Source organism: Platalea leucorodia (assembly GCF_965183815.1).
Source record: "Platalea leucorodia genome assembly, chromosome: 1".
In the NCBI taxonomy this organism is placed as follows: Eukaryota; Metazoa; Chordata; class Aves; order Pelecaniformes; family Threskiornithidae; genus Platalea; species Platalea leucorodia.
The window spans coordinates 73569651-73586629 of NC_138823.1; the positions used below are offsets into that span (position 1 = coordinate 73569651).

The 16979-nt window shown below is 39.9% G+C and overlaps 1 protein-coding gene across 3 annotated transcripts in view; it reads right to left on the reverse strand.

The window, feature by feature from the left end:
• Positions 1-16979, reverse strand: part of FHOD3 (formin homology 2 domain containing 3) — a gene marked incomplete at both ends in the record, with an annotated part of 399092 nt that overhangs the window by 66082 nt on the left and 316031 nt on the right. For all 3 annotated transcript variants that reach the window (XM_082304478.1, XM_082304477.1, XM_082304476.1), the window contains 3 exons: positions 6508-6722; positions 11255-11305; positions 14687-14821. In XM_082304478.1, the coding sequence (XP_082160604.1) occupies positions 6508-6722; positions 11255-11305; positions 14687-14821 (401 nt within the window). The remainder of the gene's footprint in view (positions 1-6507; positions 6723-11254; positions 11306-14686; positions 14822-16979) is intronic.

The window sequence follows — 16979 nt, forward strand, 5'->3', positions numbered from 1 at the left end:
TTTTAAAAAACAAAAAGGAGGGAAATTGTGGCTTTTGGTTGAATTTTCTTTGGGTTCTGGAAGAATTCTTTTTTCACCTGATGAGGAACACTTCAACGAAAAAATACAAATATTAGTTTTATTAACACAGTTGAATGGCACAGTCTGGAAATGGCACTGTCACACATTTGCCTGACAAAACCCATATGTTTTTTCATGCACATTTGCTTCAGAAAAGCCACATCAAAACTGCACAAAGTTTCCAACTGCTTGGCATATGGCACAAATTTAGTTTCCAGTTGGTTGGCATATGGCATACGATGAGCTTTTTTATCGGTTGGCACACAGCAAACACTGTTGATAGTACACTTGGTTTCTTCTTCCCTGCTTTATCACTGACAGTGAAATTGATTCATTCACCTTTATGGTTTTTAGCTAAACCAGCAGATTTTTCACATGCAAATATTCTCTGCATGCTGCAAAGAAACTGAAGAGCATCCACACATATTCACAGCAAGCAGCTCACAGTTTTCTGAAAACTGAAATGACCATGCAAGAGTGATGAAAATGGGCATGCGTGTTAGTTCTGCATAGTCCCCAAATTCCCTCTGTATTAAATCTTGTGTTGTGTGGCTGAACTACAATGACCAAGTCATACTTGTTTTTTCCCCTCTGTTAACTACTTTTCATTACAATATTGCAAAAGAGCCTTCTGGACTTGTCATGGTCTTGGGATCGCATGATACACGATGAGACTTTCTTCAAGAACTACATGAATCTTTGAAGGAAAAAAAGTATCGCACTGGAATGCAATCCAAACATTTCAGTCCTCTAGGGAGCAGGTGAATAGATTTATCCTGAGAAAGTGTAAGCCAAAATAATGAAGGTCACAACGTTTTCCTAAGACTGTTTCATGTTGCGTGCCTATCCTATTTTCTGAGACATCCACACAAAGAATAATGATTTCTGACAATGCCTGTGCCTATCTTTACAACAACACATATGTTTTCAAACTAGCTTTCACCAATGCATCTTCAGTGCCACACTATTCCACTTCATTTCATATAATTAAAGCGTACAAAACTGCAAATGATTTTTTCCCACTGATTTTGTTGAAGCTACGCTTCTACACTTTCATAATTGATTTTAAATGTGTAGTTAAATAACCAGACATGTATATAATACATTTGTATAAAAGAAATGTACACATATGTTTAATATATAGCCCATGCTCAGCCAAATCCCTCTAAGATGTTTTAAAACACCCCCAATTAGAAGCTTATCTTTCTCCCTCTTCTACACAGACAGCATCTAAAAGTCTAATATTACATATGTGAGCTCTGCACATGTCTTGTCTCTCTAAGTGTACCTTACCTGTGACTGTATCCTGGACCCTGCCTACGAGCGAATCAAAATTATAGAGAGCTGGCACGAAGTTGGCAGACACTCTGAATCCCTGTGGTGTGTTTCTGATCACAGCTGTCTGTGTGCAGGTATAGCACAAGAGCATTTTAAAGTCAAGCCAAGATTTGAATATAACTGAGATGCAAGCTTAGGAATCCTTCAGGAGTTCCTGGAACTAACATGGTACTGTAGCATGAAAGACTGAGCTTGCCACGCTACAACGGTCCGTATATACGAATGTCATCTATTCGTCACAGTTTTGTATGAATTTTAGATGTTTCTCTCTAAAACAAAAGCTGTCATGCAATAACCAAAACGGTCAACTCCAACAGCTCAGGTGGAGAAAGAAGCTAACACGTGGCCAGGACTGCTAATGCTTATGGCACCTTTGTCATCATGAAGCTACACTGAAGATTCAATAGGATAAAGTCAGGGGAGACTCTTCAAACAAGCAATATTCCACAGAATACCAGAAAGATGCAGTATCTTAGCAGAATCTAACAGATAACAAAGAGTAAAGAGCAACATACTGACACAGGCTGGTCTTTTGAGTTCAAGGAGTATCAAAATCTGAGCACTTCTAGGACAAAACAGGGGTATGCTGACATTCATTTTGACAGTCTCTCTCTCTCTCTTTAGGGATAATATCAAATAATCCACCAATAACCCAAATAACTTATGAATAGTGAGCTAAGGCCAGTAGCGCCTCCCTTAAAAAGCAGTTTAAAAATCAAATCTGTCAGCAAACACTAGCTAGAGAACAAAGCCAGCAACCTGGACGTGTGTCCATCACTTGCAATTCCATTGTGTAATCCATTGGGCTGCTATTGGTGAGAACTTCTAAAGATGTTAAAAAATACCATTTTCAGTGAATGCTTGATGGTGGACTATTTGAAATGAGCTGGAACCTTCAGTCCGTACCTACTGGATCAATTTTCACACCAGACAAGACACTACTTTAAGTGGCAACCTTGCAGGCGGCAAGAGTTAAATAACAGATCAGGCTCTGTTCCCTGTCTTCAGACTTCTGCTGGTGGAGAGTGCAGAGACTCAGGGCAGCAAGCATGGTCATGTTAAAAAGCATCAACAGCAAAGAAAGCATTCCTGAGACATTAAGAAATGTGATGCCATTATAAGCAACATATTTTCTTTTTTTTAAAAAAAAAAAAAAAAAATAAATTTCTTACACTTATACAGTTCTTAACACCTAAGCTGGGATCGGCACATTCAGTAGTAGAAGTAAATCTCTTTTCACTTGCATACGCTATTTTTCACACTTCTCTCAAGGCTTAGCTTCCCTGCCTCCTCCCCTCCATTAAAACAAATGAGGGAGTTGAGGTCTTTAAATGAGCAGACGTTTTACTTGCAATTAGATTAATCAGGAGGAGGAAAACTGAATGTGGCTTTAAGGACGAATTTTTGAGTCATATGCCCACTTCTTTTTCTGCCAGAACTTAATCTCCAAAAAAGCATTATTGGAAAAAAATGCAAAGACTTCTCGGAAGAATGAAATCTCCCAAAGAAGCTGTGTAACCTCATCACTAAAAGAGATGGTAGCAGGGTCCCTCAACAAATGTGTAAAGATTTTGTCGTTTTGAGAGATGGTGTAATCTGCATCTTCTGACATTTTCAAGACTTTGCCATGTAAAGCCCTAGCCACCTGATCTGCTATGATCTAATCGGATGTTGGCGATAGCCCTCTTTTGAGTGAGAGGTTAGAGAGGACGGCAAGCTGCTCCCTTCTGAAAAAGATGGCTGCAAACTTGTAATGCTATACAGGGACGTGGAGGGAAATGACTTTTCTTTCAATACTCAACTATAAACGAACTCTGAAGCAGACACAAGATGTTGTATCCTCAGTACTTGCTGACAGGACCTCAAACTCCCAGTCTTATAAGCCCTCAGAGAGAACAAACATTCCTCTGGGCCCACACCTAATTCCCTGCCAGGGTAATAGATTAGGCAACCTCATCTTCATCTATTTTCTCTGCTCTCCACTTGGAGCTGGGAGATACATACACTAAGTGTCTCTTGAGGAAGCATACAGTAAGTCTGAAGACGGTTATAGCTACCCAAGCCCTCTTGGTTCAGTTGTTCAGAAGTCTTGGTTGTTATCTCCCTTCAGTTCCTCCAGCACAGGATTCCTCTGGCTGTGAATTCAGCAAGGAGTCTCTCTCTTTCTTCACCCCCACCCAAATCTTTTTGTCCCATTCCTTGTGGTGGTAAAAACTAGCACAGAGTGACCACCAGTACGGAACTTGCTCTTTCTTCATCAAGTCAGAAATGGTTTTTCTTTATCCCCCACCCCAGTTCCTCCTCTGACCTTCTGTACCATGGTTCCTTTGGCTCTACACCTGGGGCTGCAATGGCCTCACTGCGCCCTCATGCTCTGGTGCTTCTCCATCTGCCGAGAGGCTTTCACCAGTCATACTTTAGGCAGTATTTGAACCTTGCTCAGCTACTAATATGTTCAGAAGGTTTCCTATTGTCCACAATGTGCACTTGGGTTGGCCTGCTTACTTCCTCAAGTGCTAAAAAAGCTGCTCTTCCCAGAGAAGGGTTCATCTCCAGTTCCTTTGTGGATTGACTTTAGAGATGTCTTAGTTATTGTTGCTCTCCTTTACTGCACATATGCCCTTCATAAAATATTCTCCAATGAAATTACAAAAGAGGAAGTAGCTGCTCTGAAAAAAAAATATTAAGTTCCATTTTGCAGTTATGGGACTGCCTTCATTTCCTCTGAATGCCATACCCCAAGTTTTACAAGAGTAAGTCTTACAAGACTTGATTACTTTAGTGGAACCGATTGTTTTATATGAGAAAACACTTCAGCTCAGTACGTCCAGATTTTTATATTGGGTAAAGATACTGAGACGTTTCACAGCGTGGGACAAAGTTCCACAGACAAAATCCATTTCCTTCTTAAGCCCAGTAGATACTGGATGGACAAAGGATAGTTCACCACGAACAGCATAAAATAAACCCGACTCCGAAAATCACTTATTGTTTCGCTAGTAGAGGAACACGCTTCCCGTTTGACTTCAGGTTCTGAATTCTGCAGACGCATATCACACATCCGTTAACACCGTTCTTGCAGAGTCTTTGGAGGGTCCTATGCACAGAACCAAGGAAGTGTTTTCTTTCTGCAGTTTTATCCTTGCTTAAGAAGACAGTGACCCCTATGTTCAAAGCAACTGCTTGGGGTGCAAGTAATCTGGGTTCTGTCCATGGCTGTATTTCAGCTTTCCTACAACTAGCTTAAGCAAGTTAATGCCTCAGTTTCTCTATCTATTAAGTGGGATTCATAACATTTCCTAAGGACAGTAGAAGCTGAGATTTTAATTCGTTATGGAGCATAAGGAACTCAGATAATAGTCTAGAGGCCATGGCACAAAATCTGCAAATAAGCCTGCCAGCTGTTGGCTGATATCCAATAATCTGGCCACCTCCAGATGAGAGAGCCTGCCCTGCCCACTTGCTCATTACTTCGTATGACCTTTCCAATGCTTTTGGTAGGCCTGAAGCGGCAGTTCTTCCTCATGCACAGCTCCCACTGAAGTATGCAGGTTTCAGGCCCCTGTTCTGGTGCTGTCCTGGCCATCTGCCTGCAGCTGCCCTTGGCTGGAGGCTTATCCTGCCCCATCCACATATTCTCTCCCTGCAGTCCATTTGCCAGGCTTCCAAGTGCTGCCCTCTGATGCCTACTGATATTGCCAGGAGTTTTAGTAGAGATGTCCTGCCTACCCACGTGTTGATAGCTTTGCCATATTCTGGCTGCCTGAAGTTGCCCTGTACACCTGCTCTAAATGTATTCTCCAAATGGATTGTGTTGCTCCATTTCATGCTGCAATTTTTTTGAATGCTTCCAGCAGAAATATGTTAAAATAATCATCATAAAAGAGATACTTGCTCCCTACCCAGCTCTGAAATCCTAATGGTGGAAAAATTCAGCTTATTTGCTCTAAAAGCAATATTGCACTCAAAAAAAATGGGCATCTGGATGTTTTTGAATATCAGTGTTACAGGAAAATATCCATGTTTTTTAAGTTTAAATGATTCCACTGAGACTTTTAAGGTGCCAGACAAGAAAACTGGGAATATAATTGGGAAAATACATAAACCTAAATTAAATAAACTTCACCTACTTAGTACCGTGAGGATAAACATATGCAACATTCAGTGTTTGTAACTTTTTTCTTAAATTGCTTTGCTTTATAGCATGCTACCAGCCATAACACTCAATAAAACCAAGCAGTGCAAGTTACAAATGCATTAATCACCAATAGCACATAGCAGGAAATCAAATAAAATAAAAATGAATGATGGCGATAATTCACCCTCAACATGCATCCTAGCTCCCAGTGTTAATGCAACATCATGTGGTGCAAATATAAATCTGTACGGTGGGTGTTTTTTTTGAGGACTGAAGGAGGGGTACATGATGCAAGTGGCAGAATGACGTGCACACACGAAAAATATTGCTCTGTACACCAATAAATTATATGACAGCAAACCAACCGTGCAAACGCTAATTATACTTTCCTTTTTACTAATTGTCTGTGGTCTCTTTTAAGTCCTTTACTACTTGTGCTACAATTTTAAGAGTTTTTGTTGGTGTTAAAAATAACCAACACACCCTCCCTGCCTTCAATTCAAGACCTTTTCTGCTTGTCCCATTCAGCCTGTGCTCTGCTGGAAGGTTATTATAATCTTGGCATTCATCTGTTGCATTTCTTTCAGAGAAACCACATAAGCAGAATCTGTTGGCAGGAATATTGTTGGTTTAGTATTCAGTAACTTCTAATATACAAGGAACATGATGCTAAAATTAAGACCCTCTGTATGCTGTATTTTCCAATTATTCCATTCTAATAGCAACAGACAATGATAACATAAATCATAGCAACAATTAGCAGTATATTCTTTGCTTGAATAGACTAGAAGACATCCAAATCTATGGGAAAAAAGAGGAATTTTAGGAAGACAATGAAACAATATAATAGGACGCTTTACTTTGGCACCTCAGAGGTTATATTCTTGCACTCATGCATCAAAACTCCCTTCTAGCCCGAGAGAAACTGTGATAAAACCACTGCTCTTTCCCCTGCCCTCCTTTTCACTTACCTTCTGAGGGCTGAGGGGTCCCACAAGGGGTGGAAGGGGTCTTCAGCTCTTCCTGGGACTCTATGGATGCTGGGCTGACGCACTTGGGTACAGGCGAGGACGGGGCTGAAGGAGATCTCAGGTTCAAGGACAGCTCACTTCTGCCTCGGCTTACGCTCCGACTCCTCAGCTCCTTCTCATATTCCTCCGCTGCCAATCTCTCCAAGTATTTGTATCTGAAAGTTAAATTCCAGAGGGTTTCCGTAAAGAAAAAGAAGTCTGTGGCTGATGCTTGTTTATGGATGAAACACCTGCAGAGAATGAGCTGACTTCCTGACACAAGGGGTACTGCACTAAACTGCCTGCCTGGTCAATCTGCCAAAAAATGCACACCAAAGCAAAGACTATTGCCCTGAAAAACATTAAATTGCTCATGACAAAACAAAAGCAAAAATCAGCAGAGTTAGAGAGTCCTTAGATATAGTATTGTGTCTGCACAGTCCTTCTCCTTTTGGAAGCATTTGTCTGTCCTCCTTTTCACCCTCCTTCTTCACCTCCTCCTCCCAGCCCTCCCTCTTCCAAAACTAAAACGGGAGGGAAAGAAAAACAAAAGAAAAAAAAAAAAAGCCAGAGCCCCTTAATACTGATGCAAATAGCCAAATCTGAGAATTGCTGCAAGGAGAGGAAAATGGTACAGTGCAGCAGACAAAAACAGATCTCCCTGAAAACAATACCAATAATAAATGTTTGGATTGACTATCTAAAGTCTCTGAACCTGCTTCTATTTGCTCTGAGAGCAATGCACTGGAATTCACTTTGTTCTCTCCAGAGTCTACAATGGAAAGTTTTCTTTTTTTTATTCTAAAAAATTTCTCTGCCGGACTCAGACATCCAATAGCTTGGACCTGACGTCACATGTAGTTTATTCATCAAAGTCACTTTAAAAGAACAAAGATACATCTGTTTTGCATTTTAGGCAGGCAGAACTCACTAACTGTTTATTAAGACCAGCTACCAATCATATTCTTCATAGTGTGCTTTATACATTTCGACCAAAATAACTTTGAAATACGTGCCTCTTCCAGATGTCTGCTAATTTTATCCACCATTATTTGCTAAGAAATAAATCCATGAATACAGCTGGATCGGGCTTTAGACTGTTTGTCTCACCCACAAGTGAACTGTTAAACAGGTTAATCAAGACTACTGCTTATGTCCCCGAAACACTGTGGTCATCCTCCTATAACCCGCCGTTGTAAGCACTTTGTAACAGGGAACACCTCTCCTCCCCCCTTCTGCCTCACTGACAGCCCAAATTAGTGTATGGGGGTGCATTAAAAGCAGGCAGGGTAAAGAAGTCAGCCATTTGTGGTACCAAACACGCTTAGTACATATGGTAGCCACGCACGCATGCACATTTGCAAACATCCATATAGAGCATAAAAACGTGTCTTTGAAGAGCAGTCCTTGTGTTTTCAGAGGCAATTTGCTTTATTGCAAACAGAAATAATGAAGAACAAACTCATTTTCTTTTATTCCTCCAGAGGTATGCACAGGCTTTGAACAAATTCTGCAAGAAAAAGAACCCCTACAGACTCGGGATGAAAATATAACAAGCCACATACTTGTATGGTTATAAAATAGGACTGTTTACAGTTCTAACATGAAGCCAATTCTCGAGAATGATTTTTGCCTTTTCAATAGAGGAGAAAGCCTTTCGCTGGCAGGAGCATAATGTTTCATTACAGTTCATGAAGCCAGTCTTTCTTTTGACGTTGGTCTCTTACGTATTGTGCCTTCCGCCTCCTCACGAGTAGAGCAGATGGGACTTCAGACTCATAAAGAGCCATTCAGACTGATCACTTAGCTCAAACAGGTACAGCCCAGCTGGCTGCTGCCAAGGAGGGTTTTACAGTTTGCCAACAGACTACAACAAAGATCTGGATGGATCCTTCTGTAACGGGGGGAACTACAGTGTTTTATTGCCCTCAGCTCTTTTTCATCTTCTTCAACATTTTAGCTTCTGTAGCTATGCACAGCACAGCCAACCAGCAAAGCAGTGGACTATCATCAAGACGTGCCTTCTCAAAATGTATCTGTTCATTATACTGAAAGAAAAAAGGGAACCAGAACAGCAACTCTAATGGCAGCACATCAGCATAACTAGTTATCAAATGGGAAGCCTAATAAGCAGATACAGCAATTTCACCGAGAAATAAAAATCATTCAAGAATCAAGTTATTAACACTTCACACTTGATAAATGACATTTATTTGGGTTATTTTTTGTTTCTGCCCAATGTCTTAACAATGAATGAATGCCAGCATCAAATACACAAGGTCTCACGAAGACCAAAATCTCAAGGAGTTGAAAGGATTAGCTACCATCTCTCTGCTGCAATTAGTTCCCTCACTACAGGACTGACACATTGCCTCTGTATATACTGTCATATTCCTTTAAATCATGGAAACCTGCAGACATCATCACGGCTATGCCGACTCTTCTCTATAGACAAGGAGCCAAAAGTCTGTGGGCTATCCATTTGGTATACCTCACGAACATGATGTTCCACTCATCATCTTCAAGTAGATGAAAATATCATCGTGAATTCTCTAGGTCTCCGAGCAATGCCCTGAGGGCGATTTAAAATGTTTATGTACCAACAAAGTCACAGGGTTGAGAGCATTTGAGCTGTAAATCACACTAAAGAGGGCTTGGGAGATCACCTTTCTTAGATTTATTTTTAAATTACCACTAGAAAACTCCCAATCAAAGTAAAAAAGGCCTCAAATCATCGAACGGTAAGAACATGTGAAATGAATGGTGCTGAGTTACACTCAGGCTCCTTGAAACTGCAGGAATCTTCCTCCCTCATACTGAGGCCACCCCAGAGCCACTGGAAAAGTGGAGGGCTGTACTCTGGAGCTCCAGGGTGACATGATAGTACACAGGATGCTCCGAAGATTTCATAGAATTTAGACAAACCGGTGCTGTTGATAGAGTCTTTCCTATGTGCTCAATATTATCTCCTTCTACTTTTCCAAACGGATACAGAGGAAACATACAATCCAGATTTTAACTAGAATTTTAGCACCTTGGCTATAGCATTTTCTTACAGTTCATGCATTCTCTTAAAACAAGTCAACATGCAACTTGCTATAGGAAATGACACTTCATTTGTGCAAAGGTGTTTGTTAAAAAAAATAGTTACAGAAGGCCAATGAAGTAGAAGACTACTGGTGCAAGACTTCACTTGCAGAAGTTTTCTCCAGTATTTACGTGCTGTCAAAGCAAACGTGTCTTTCCTCTTTATCAGGAAGAACTGATAGTTTAACATGTCCATTCAACAGAGCCCTAAGGATAAAGACACATCCCTAATGACCAGTGAAATTGTCTCAGATTGCAGAGCAGTGATGCTCCGCTGGTGAAGACTTCCCCCAAAATACTCCAGTTTACTTGGCATATTCCCTCACAACTTGAAAGTGCTGGAGAGCTCGCTTCTAATTTGTTTCAAACCTTGCTGACGAGCATGCTTGCTGTAAAAGGTTTCACTCAGCTAAGCTCAGTGGATGATGCTTATGTGATCAGACACGTTTCACTTCAGAAAATGCTTTAAACTATTTGTAGTTGTTTTGGCTGGAAGGACAAAGGAAAGCCCATCCACCTTTTCTTACGCTTAGAGATGTCAAAAACATTTTTTAATATTAGCTACTTCAGCCACAACAGATCAGACTTTAGTTTGCAGAAATGAACTGCCTCCTGTATGATAGTTTTGTGAAAAAAAAATAACAAACCAAAAAAAAAAAAAAAAACAAAACAAAACGCAGCAATACAAAGATTTCTGAGATGGCTGCTCTCATACTGTGATAATGTAATTCCAATTCTTAACAATCCAAAAGTATCTCCAGAAAGTAACCTCTAGAGGACCATAAAAGCAGAACTGAAGCAATCTGGATGATTTTTCATCTACTATTTGTTCAGTAATGTGCATATTTTCCAGGTAAAAACAAGAGCTCCCTCCAGGGTATAATTACTAGTGGAGGTAGAGATGAAGCTACTGAAAGGCAAAGGTCTTTAGCAGAGTATTGCTTAAAAAATGTGCTTTCATAAGCACATAGCTCCCAGCCTGGCCCAGAGTTTATAAACTATTTAATTGAATTAAAAAAAAGAAAAAAGCAGCTCATTCCTTTAAATACGCTATTTAAATAAAACTAAACCAATGCCCCAACGATAAACACTGCTAAGCTTTGTAATTTACTTGCTGACGTTTAGAGAGATGGGCATAGAAAACTTGGCACTGAAAGATAAAAATATGCTGGGAGCGGGTCAGAACCGTTTCCATCAGCCTGTGACTACAGTTTTGCAATGCTTGTGACCCCAATTTCCTTTATCCTCAGTTGCCTTTTCTGACCCTCCAGAAAGCTTGGGACCCACTGGGTGAGAAATACAGGCTTATTCAATTTATAACTATGCTAAATTTGGGCAAATATCTGAGGCAAACAGAGTAAGCTTATTTCCCACACAAATAGATAAAAGATCATCAATCATTCTTATGCATTCCAGTCCCACTGCTCTTCATTTATTGCTGTGCTTACAGCTGGACTTCATTCTCCTCTTTAATGAAACAACCGCTTTCTTATAGAAGTCTTTTGGAATAAAAGTGTTCTGTGCATGCAGAGTTAAAAATGTAAATACACGAGCGCTCCACAGTAAAGAATGTAGGAAGTGCAAGCAACCACAGGGAAGTACGGATGCATTATATACAAACCTCTCTTCTCTTGCTTGTCTTAGTTCTTCTCTTTTGTCTAAATAATCGCGGCTAAAAAGAGAATTGCAGTAAATTGCAGAGGAAACCAGAAGAATAAGGTAAGTCACAGAAGCATAAGTACAGTAGGAGAAACCACAAGCAGTACAAACAAGCTGACCAGAGACAATGAAGGCTGCTGTCGACAAAAATTATTAGTTTGTTTTTGTAAAAAAGGCTGAAAGTATGTGTGTACACTTCTCCATGCATACACCACAGGTATGTGTACACCAAATATGTAGTTCAGAAGGTCATTACGAGTAATTATTAAAAAACCCAAAAAGTGAAGAACTTGAAGCACTTTTTGAAACCTGGTATCTGAAATGAGACAAAATGAACCAGACTCATCCATAACGAGCAGGCACATTACTGGCTATTAAACCATTCCTCATTTGCTCCATCTAGAATGCCCAGAAAGAGTGACTGCAGCACCTGGCAGGACAGACCAAGGCAGGGAGCATATCGTATTGGCCCTCCTTCTAACATACCTCTCCTCAGTGTGTTTTAGTTGCCATGGTTGGAAACGGGACAGCGGACTGGCATTACCAAGTAGGACAATTCTTTGGTCTTACAAGGTGCATGCAGGATCATCGGATAGGTAACGACCTTTCACTTCTTTATTTTTCACCCCGAGTTTTAGATACAAACCTCCCTCTATCTCAGCTGCCCCTCCCACAGCTCCTCAAGTAACTCATATAATTAGCTTTTGCCAAGTCAACTTTGCTGGATGCCTGAGCACTGTGATTTCAGGCAGGCCTGTCACAGCCACAAATGTGGATGCAGATTTAAGTCGGAGCACAGCAGAACCCAATGAATGTCCACAGCATGCCTCAATATCATAGAAAGATAGTTCCTTACAACACATTTTTAATATTTTGTTGAATTGGGTGGAAAAAACTGGTGAGACTTTCACCTTATCTGTTAGATTCTTCTACAACATAATCTGTGAGTACCAGAAAGATTTTCAGAACTACTCCATTTATGAATAAAAGACTATTTTTTCTCTTTATATTCTGTCCTCAAATGAATTACTTATCATCTACTATACCAATGGCTATCAAACATCTGCTTGCAAGTGCTCTTCAAAAGTCCATTAATAGGGAGCACACATTACTGTCCCAGGCTATCTCCTCATCCTTTGAATCCCTGAACTGGTTATACTTTTATCATACTTTCAGAGTATTCTTTGGAATTACAATAGCTATGGGAATAACTCCAAGGGAAAAAAACCCAAAACCTAGGAATTTTTCAGCAGGCAAATTTTAACATTACTCTTTCCCCTCTGACAATTTTCACCATTCCCTACAGCTGAAGAATAACCCTTGTATTTTAGGACATATTGTTCTATATATGCAACAGGTACAACAGTCCTTCTACTGAGAAAAATGTTCATTATGTAAAGCATTCCTTTTGCTAGCAATAACTTATGAAGCTTTTTAACACCTCTCCTAAAACCAAGCTCTTTCACAACTGGTGATGCTCTCCTTTAAATTATCCTCAATTTGTCAATAATGGTGCCAGAACCTAGTGCAATGTTCTCGAGGCAGAGTTGGAAAGAATGAGATAACAAATGAGTCATGATGGTAAATCCAGTACTGCTCACGAGTTTAAAGGCTGTGAATTGCAAGTGCTATTTTTAATCAAAAATACATCTTCAGAGACTGGGTTTCTATCCAGACTGATGATACGATAATGTAATCCCAAGAACTCTTACAAAACTGTGCATGACTGTTTGCTGTGGCTTTGTCCTCCTCCCGCCAGACTGTTTAATCAACTGTGGGATGCTGTCTGTCTGCGAAGTTTGGTGGCTTTGGAGACCCTCCACTCAAACACAAGTTATAACTTTCGGGTGACCAGGGAACTCAAATCTAGAAGATGAAAACACTGGGCATTGAAAAATTGTCATCTTAAATATGCAACACAATGATGACATTTAGTTAACAAGTTTCTGACTCTGGAGTAATGGGATGAAGATATATATCTTAAAAAAATTTGGTTTTCTGACTTTAAGGAAGCTCTTTTAGTGACAGAACAACTACTGTAGCCAACCTCTAGTGAAATGTGCAGACCTGTTATTCAAACAGGTCAAGCTGCCAAATGTCCTGGTGGCTTTTTTGGTCTGGGAGTTTCCTTTCTGAAAGATCATGTTGGCTGTCCACGGCAGCCTGCTGCAGCCTGATGATACCACTTAGAGGGAGAGTTTTTGGAAGAGGCTTGAAGACTGAGACCTGATTGTTTCTGTTTCAGGAGAACTTGGGCAGCTGTTGGCTGCCAAAGATCCTATTATGGTGCTCTTCCACCTTCCCTCCGCCTCTCATTTTCTTCTAAACTAGCTATCTTCTGGAGCCAGGAGACTATCTCCTTCAACCAACCAACTAAACAACCACTAGTAAGTTACTCCTCTTTCCAAATTCACTATGACACAGACCATTTCCACTTCTTACTAAAGAGATGATTATAGTGAAAACAATCCTGCATACTAATAAACAAGCTCACATGAAACCCAGTGCCATCTTTTCCATAAATACCAACTCTAGGGCTACGAAACATTTATCCTACCATTCTTTAGATTACTACATTATGTCTTCTAACTACTAAAAATATGTTTACTTTTCACTCCTATTTATGAGGAAACAAATTGGTGTCTTAGTGCACACTCTACAGACAGTAGGCTCCTTATCTATCCTAAGCCCACTGAAGTCTTTGCTAATGCCTGTGCTGGGATTTCCAGGCATGGATTTAACAGGAGGAGAGGGCTCGTCTCTCACTAACCTCAGGCAGCACACCCTGGGATCCCACAGCACACAACATGTTCTCAAGATGTGAAAATGGAGACTCTTATATTCAGCTGGGGCCTTTGTCTGGCCACAGTTTGAGCAATAATTTTGATAACTACTTTCTGTCAGTTGCTGCTTCCAGGAGGAAGAGACACATGTTCAGAAAAGCAGGAAAAAGTAGTTTAAAAACTCTGCCACACGTCCTGAGACAGCAAAACACTTCTACTTTGCAGAACATAAAAGCAAAAAGATATCTCACTGCTGTCCCTTCCTCCCTTCTTGATACCCTCCTTCCACTGTTTCATCTTCAAACCCCGTGCCTCACTGAGGTAGCACTTTGAGGAGTATATTAGCTAATAAAACCTGGCCTCTGCAGATATCCAGTCAGTATAATCAGCAAATACACAGCCGCCTTTAAAAAACTTGCTGGTTTATTAAATGCCAAAATTCATCATGATGTGTTTGATATATCAGTTTTTAAGATACTTAGATCCAGAAAGGTATCTAAAGAGACACACAAACTATTCATTAATTCAATTATTTTGCAATTGAATGTCTCAATGATTTACAAATCCATCACACATTAAAGCAACAGACTGAGAGCAAATTTGGTTCCTACTTGAATTTGTTTCTTTCTTCACGTTCTATCCTTTGCAACCTTTCTTCTCTCTCCTGACGTCGCCTTTCTCTTTCTGCTGCCAAGGACTCCTGGTGCTGCCGAAAAGATGATGTAAGGAGACCACCCAAAGCTGGCCTGCAGAGAAGAAAGATCAGATTTCTCAGTGTCACTTTTATTGATTATACTGGCAAAAAATGAGTAGCAATCATTCAGCAAGTAACATAATCCCAACCAACAGAATGACACGGCAATATTTATGTACGGATGCTTCAAAGCACTGGCTAAGTATCTTCTCGCGAAATTGACTTTAGATACAGTGATGAGCTTAAGAGCGACAGACAGGGTAGCGTTCTTAAATTGCCAAATTTCTGAAGCACAAATAAAGTATGTGCAAGAATTCTTCAGTCTATTTCAACTGCAATATTGTCTAAATATTTTTTTTTTTTTACTGTATAATCCTGTTAACCAAAAAGCTGAATTCTGTAATTTTTTTTTTAAATTTTAAAGAAAAAAAAAAAAGCTGGAATATTTTTCCAGCACTTTCCAAACATGTTACAGAATGATGTTAAAAACAGGTGTGTCACAAACACCTGAGAATCCTGTATACAGAAAAACAAAAGTAAAAGAAGATATCAGAACTGCCCTTCAGAATTCGAATGCTCTCTGAAGTAGGGGCGTATTTTTCCTTTATAAATTAACAAATTCTGTTATCATGATTTCCTCACTGCACGTGCTGCAAGAGCCAAATGAATCACATATAGGAACATATCAGTAAAATACACAGGCACAGCACAGCTAGCTATAAGAATCATGAAGTGGCATCAAAATCGTTATAAAAAAATCAGAGGAAATGGGGCTGGAGGAGAATAGATTACCCATTTTCCTCTTCTTGCCCAGGGTAGGATTTAGTCTTCTCAAACCATTCCTGAAAAGGGTTTGTCTGACCTGCCTTAAAAACCCTTAATGATGGACGTACCACACTCATCTAGTGCTTAACTACCCCTGCCAGCAAGAAAGGCTTCTCTGTTGTCTAGCCTAAATTTCTTTTTTTTGCCATTTAGACCCGTTCGTTCTTGTTCTGTCCACAGTGAACAAAAAGAAAAGTTTACTACAACCTGCTTTATGGCTAAGCAAGAATTAGTCCAAAAGGGGACTTTCTCTGCAGTCTTCTGACCGTAACTATGAACTGGATGCTCCATGGTAGGTTACTGTAATGAAGAAGACTCAATGTCCCCACCAGCAATGCATATCAAACTTCTAGCTGTTGTTCAGGAGGCTGTTAAGATGCATGAGATAAGGTGCGTAAATGCCCAGCCAAAAAAGTGGGACTTTTTTTGTCAGAAATGGCAGTCTCTACAGTAAAGACTTCTCAAATATGTAAATGTTTTTTCTTTGAGATGAAACAGCTTCAAGTAGCAAACACACTTTAAAAAAAGCTACATTTATATTCACTTATAGTTTGGTCTTGACACAGATTTTTTATTTTTTTTTTTTTACTGCAAGTACTACTTTGGCTAGGAGAGTGGCTCCTCTCACACATCTTTCCCCCAACATGGTGGCATCGGTACCACCAACCTCTCACATGACAATAGTGTGACCTCAGAGTAAACGTGTCTCTCTTTCTGTCTCTTAGACAGGAAAAATCTGTATTGTACAGGGTAGCTTTATACAGATGTAAATGTATCCACACTGATTGAATTAGACTGATAAAATCAAAAAGACATAACTCATGTAGAGCGGTTTCTGTGCATTGTTGTAACATGAGTTTTGCAATGAAAGGATTAATGAGAGAAATAGATACTGCCTTTTCTGAAAAGAAACCAAACCCTGTCTAAAGGAAGGTTCCCAAACCAGCAATGCAAACCTGAAAAAATTTTCATTATTTTTAAGAACTCAGACCCTTTCCCTTATTTATTTACATGCCCATGGCTGCACAATGTAGACTTTTAGTGTAACAGCACCGGTTCACCAGTGAAAATAGGTACAGGAGAAGACAAAAACATTAATGCAAACCTATCATCCCCGAGTGTCTACGTCTGTGCGAGCAGGAATGCCACAAAACATAGCCATTTCAGTCCCCCTGGCAGCAGGGCAGTATGAATATAATTTCAATAATTTCAATAAATTGAATTTCAATATGTCATATCCCACTCGCATAAACATTACATAAGATGGTATAAAACTTGATATTCTGTAAGCCTCCCTGCTGGCACTCCTCCAGAGCTACAGTATCAATGCTGGATCACACTCAAAACCATAAAAATCTCTAATATGCCTCAGCGCTAAGAAAAGG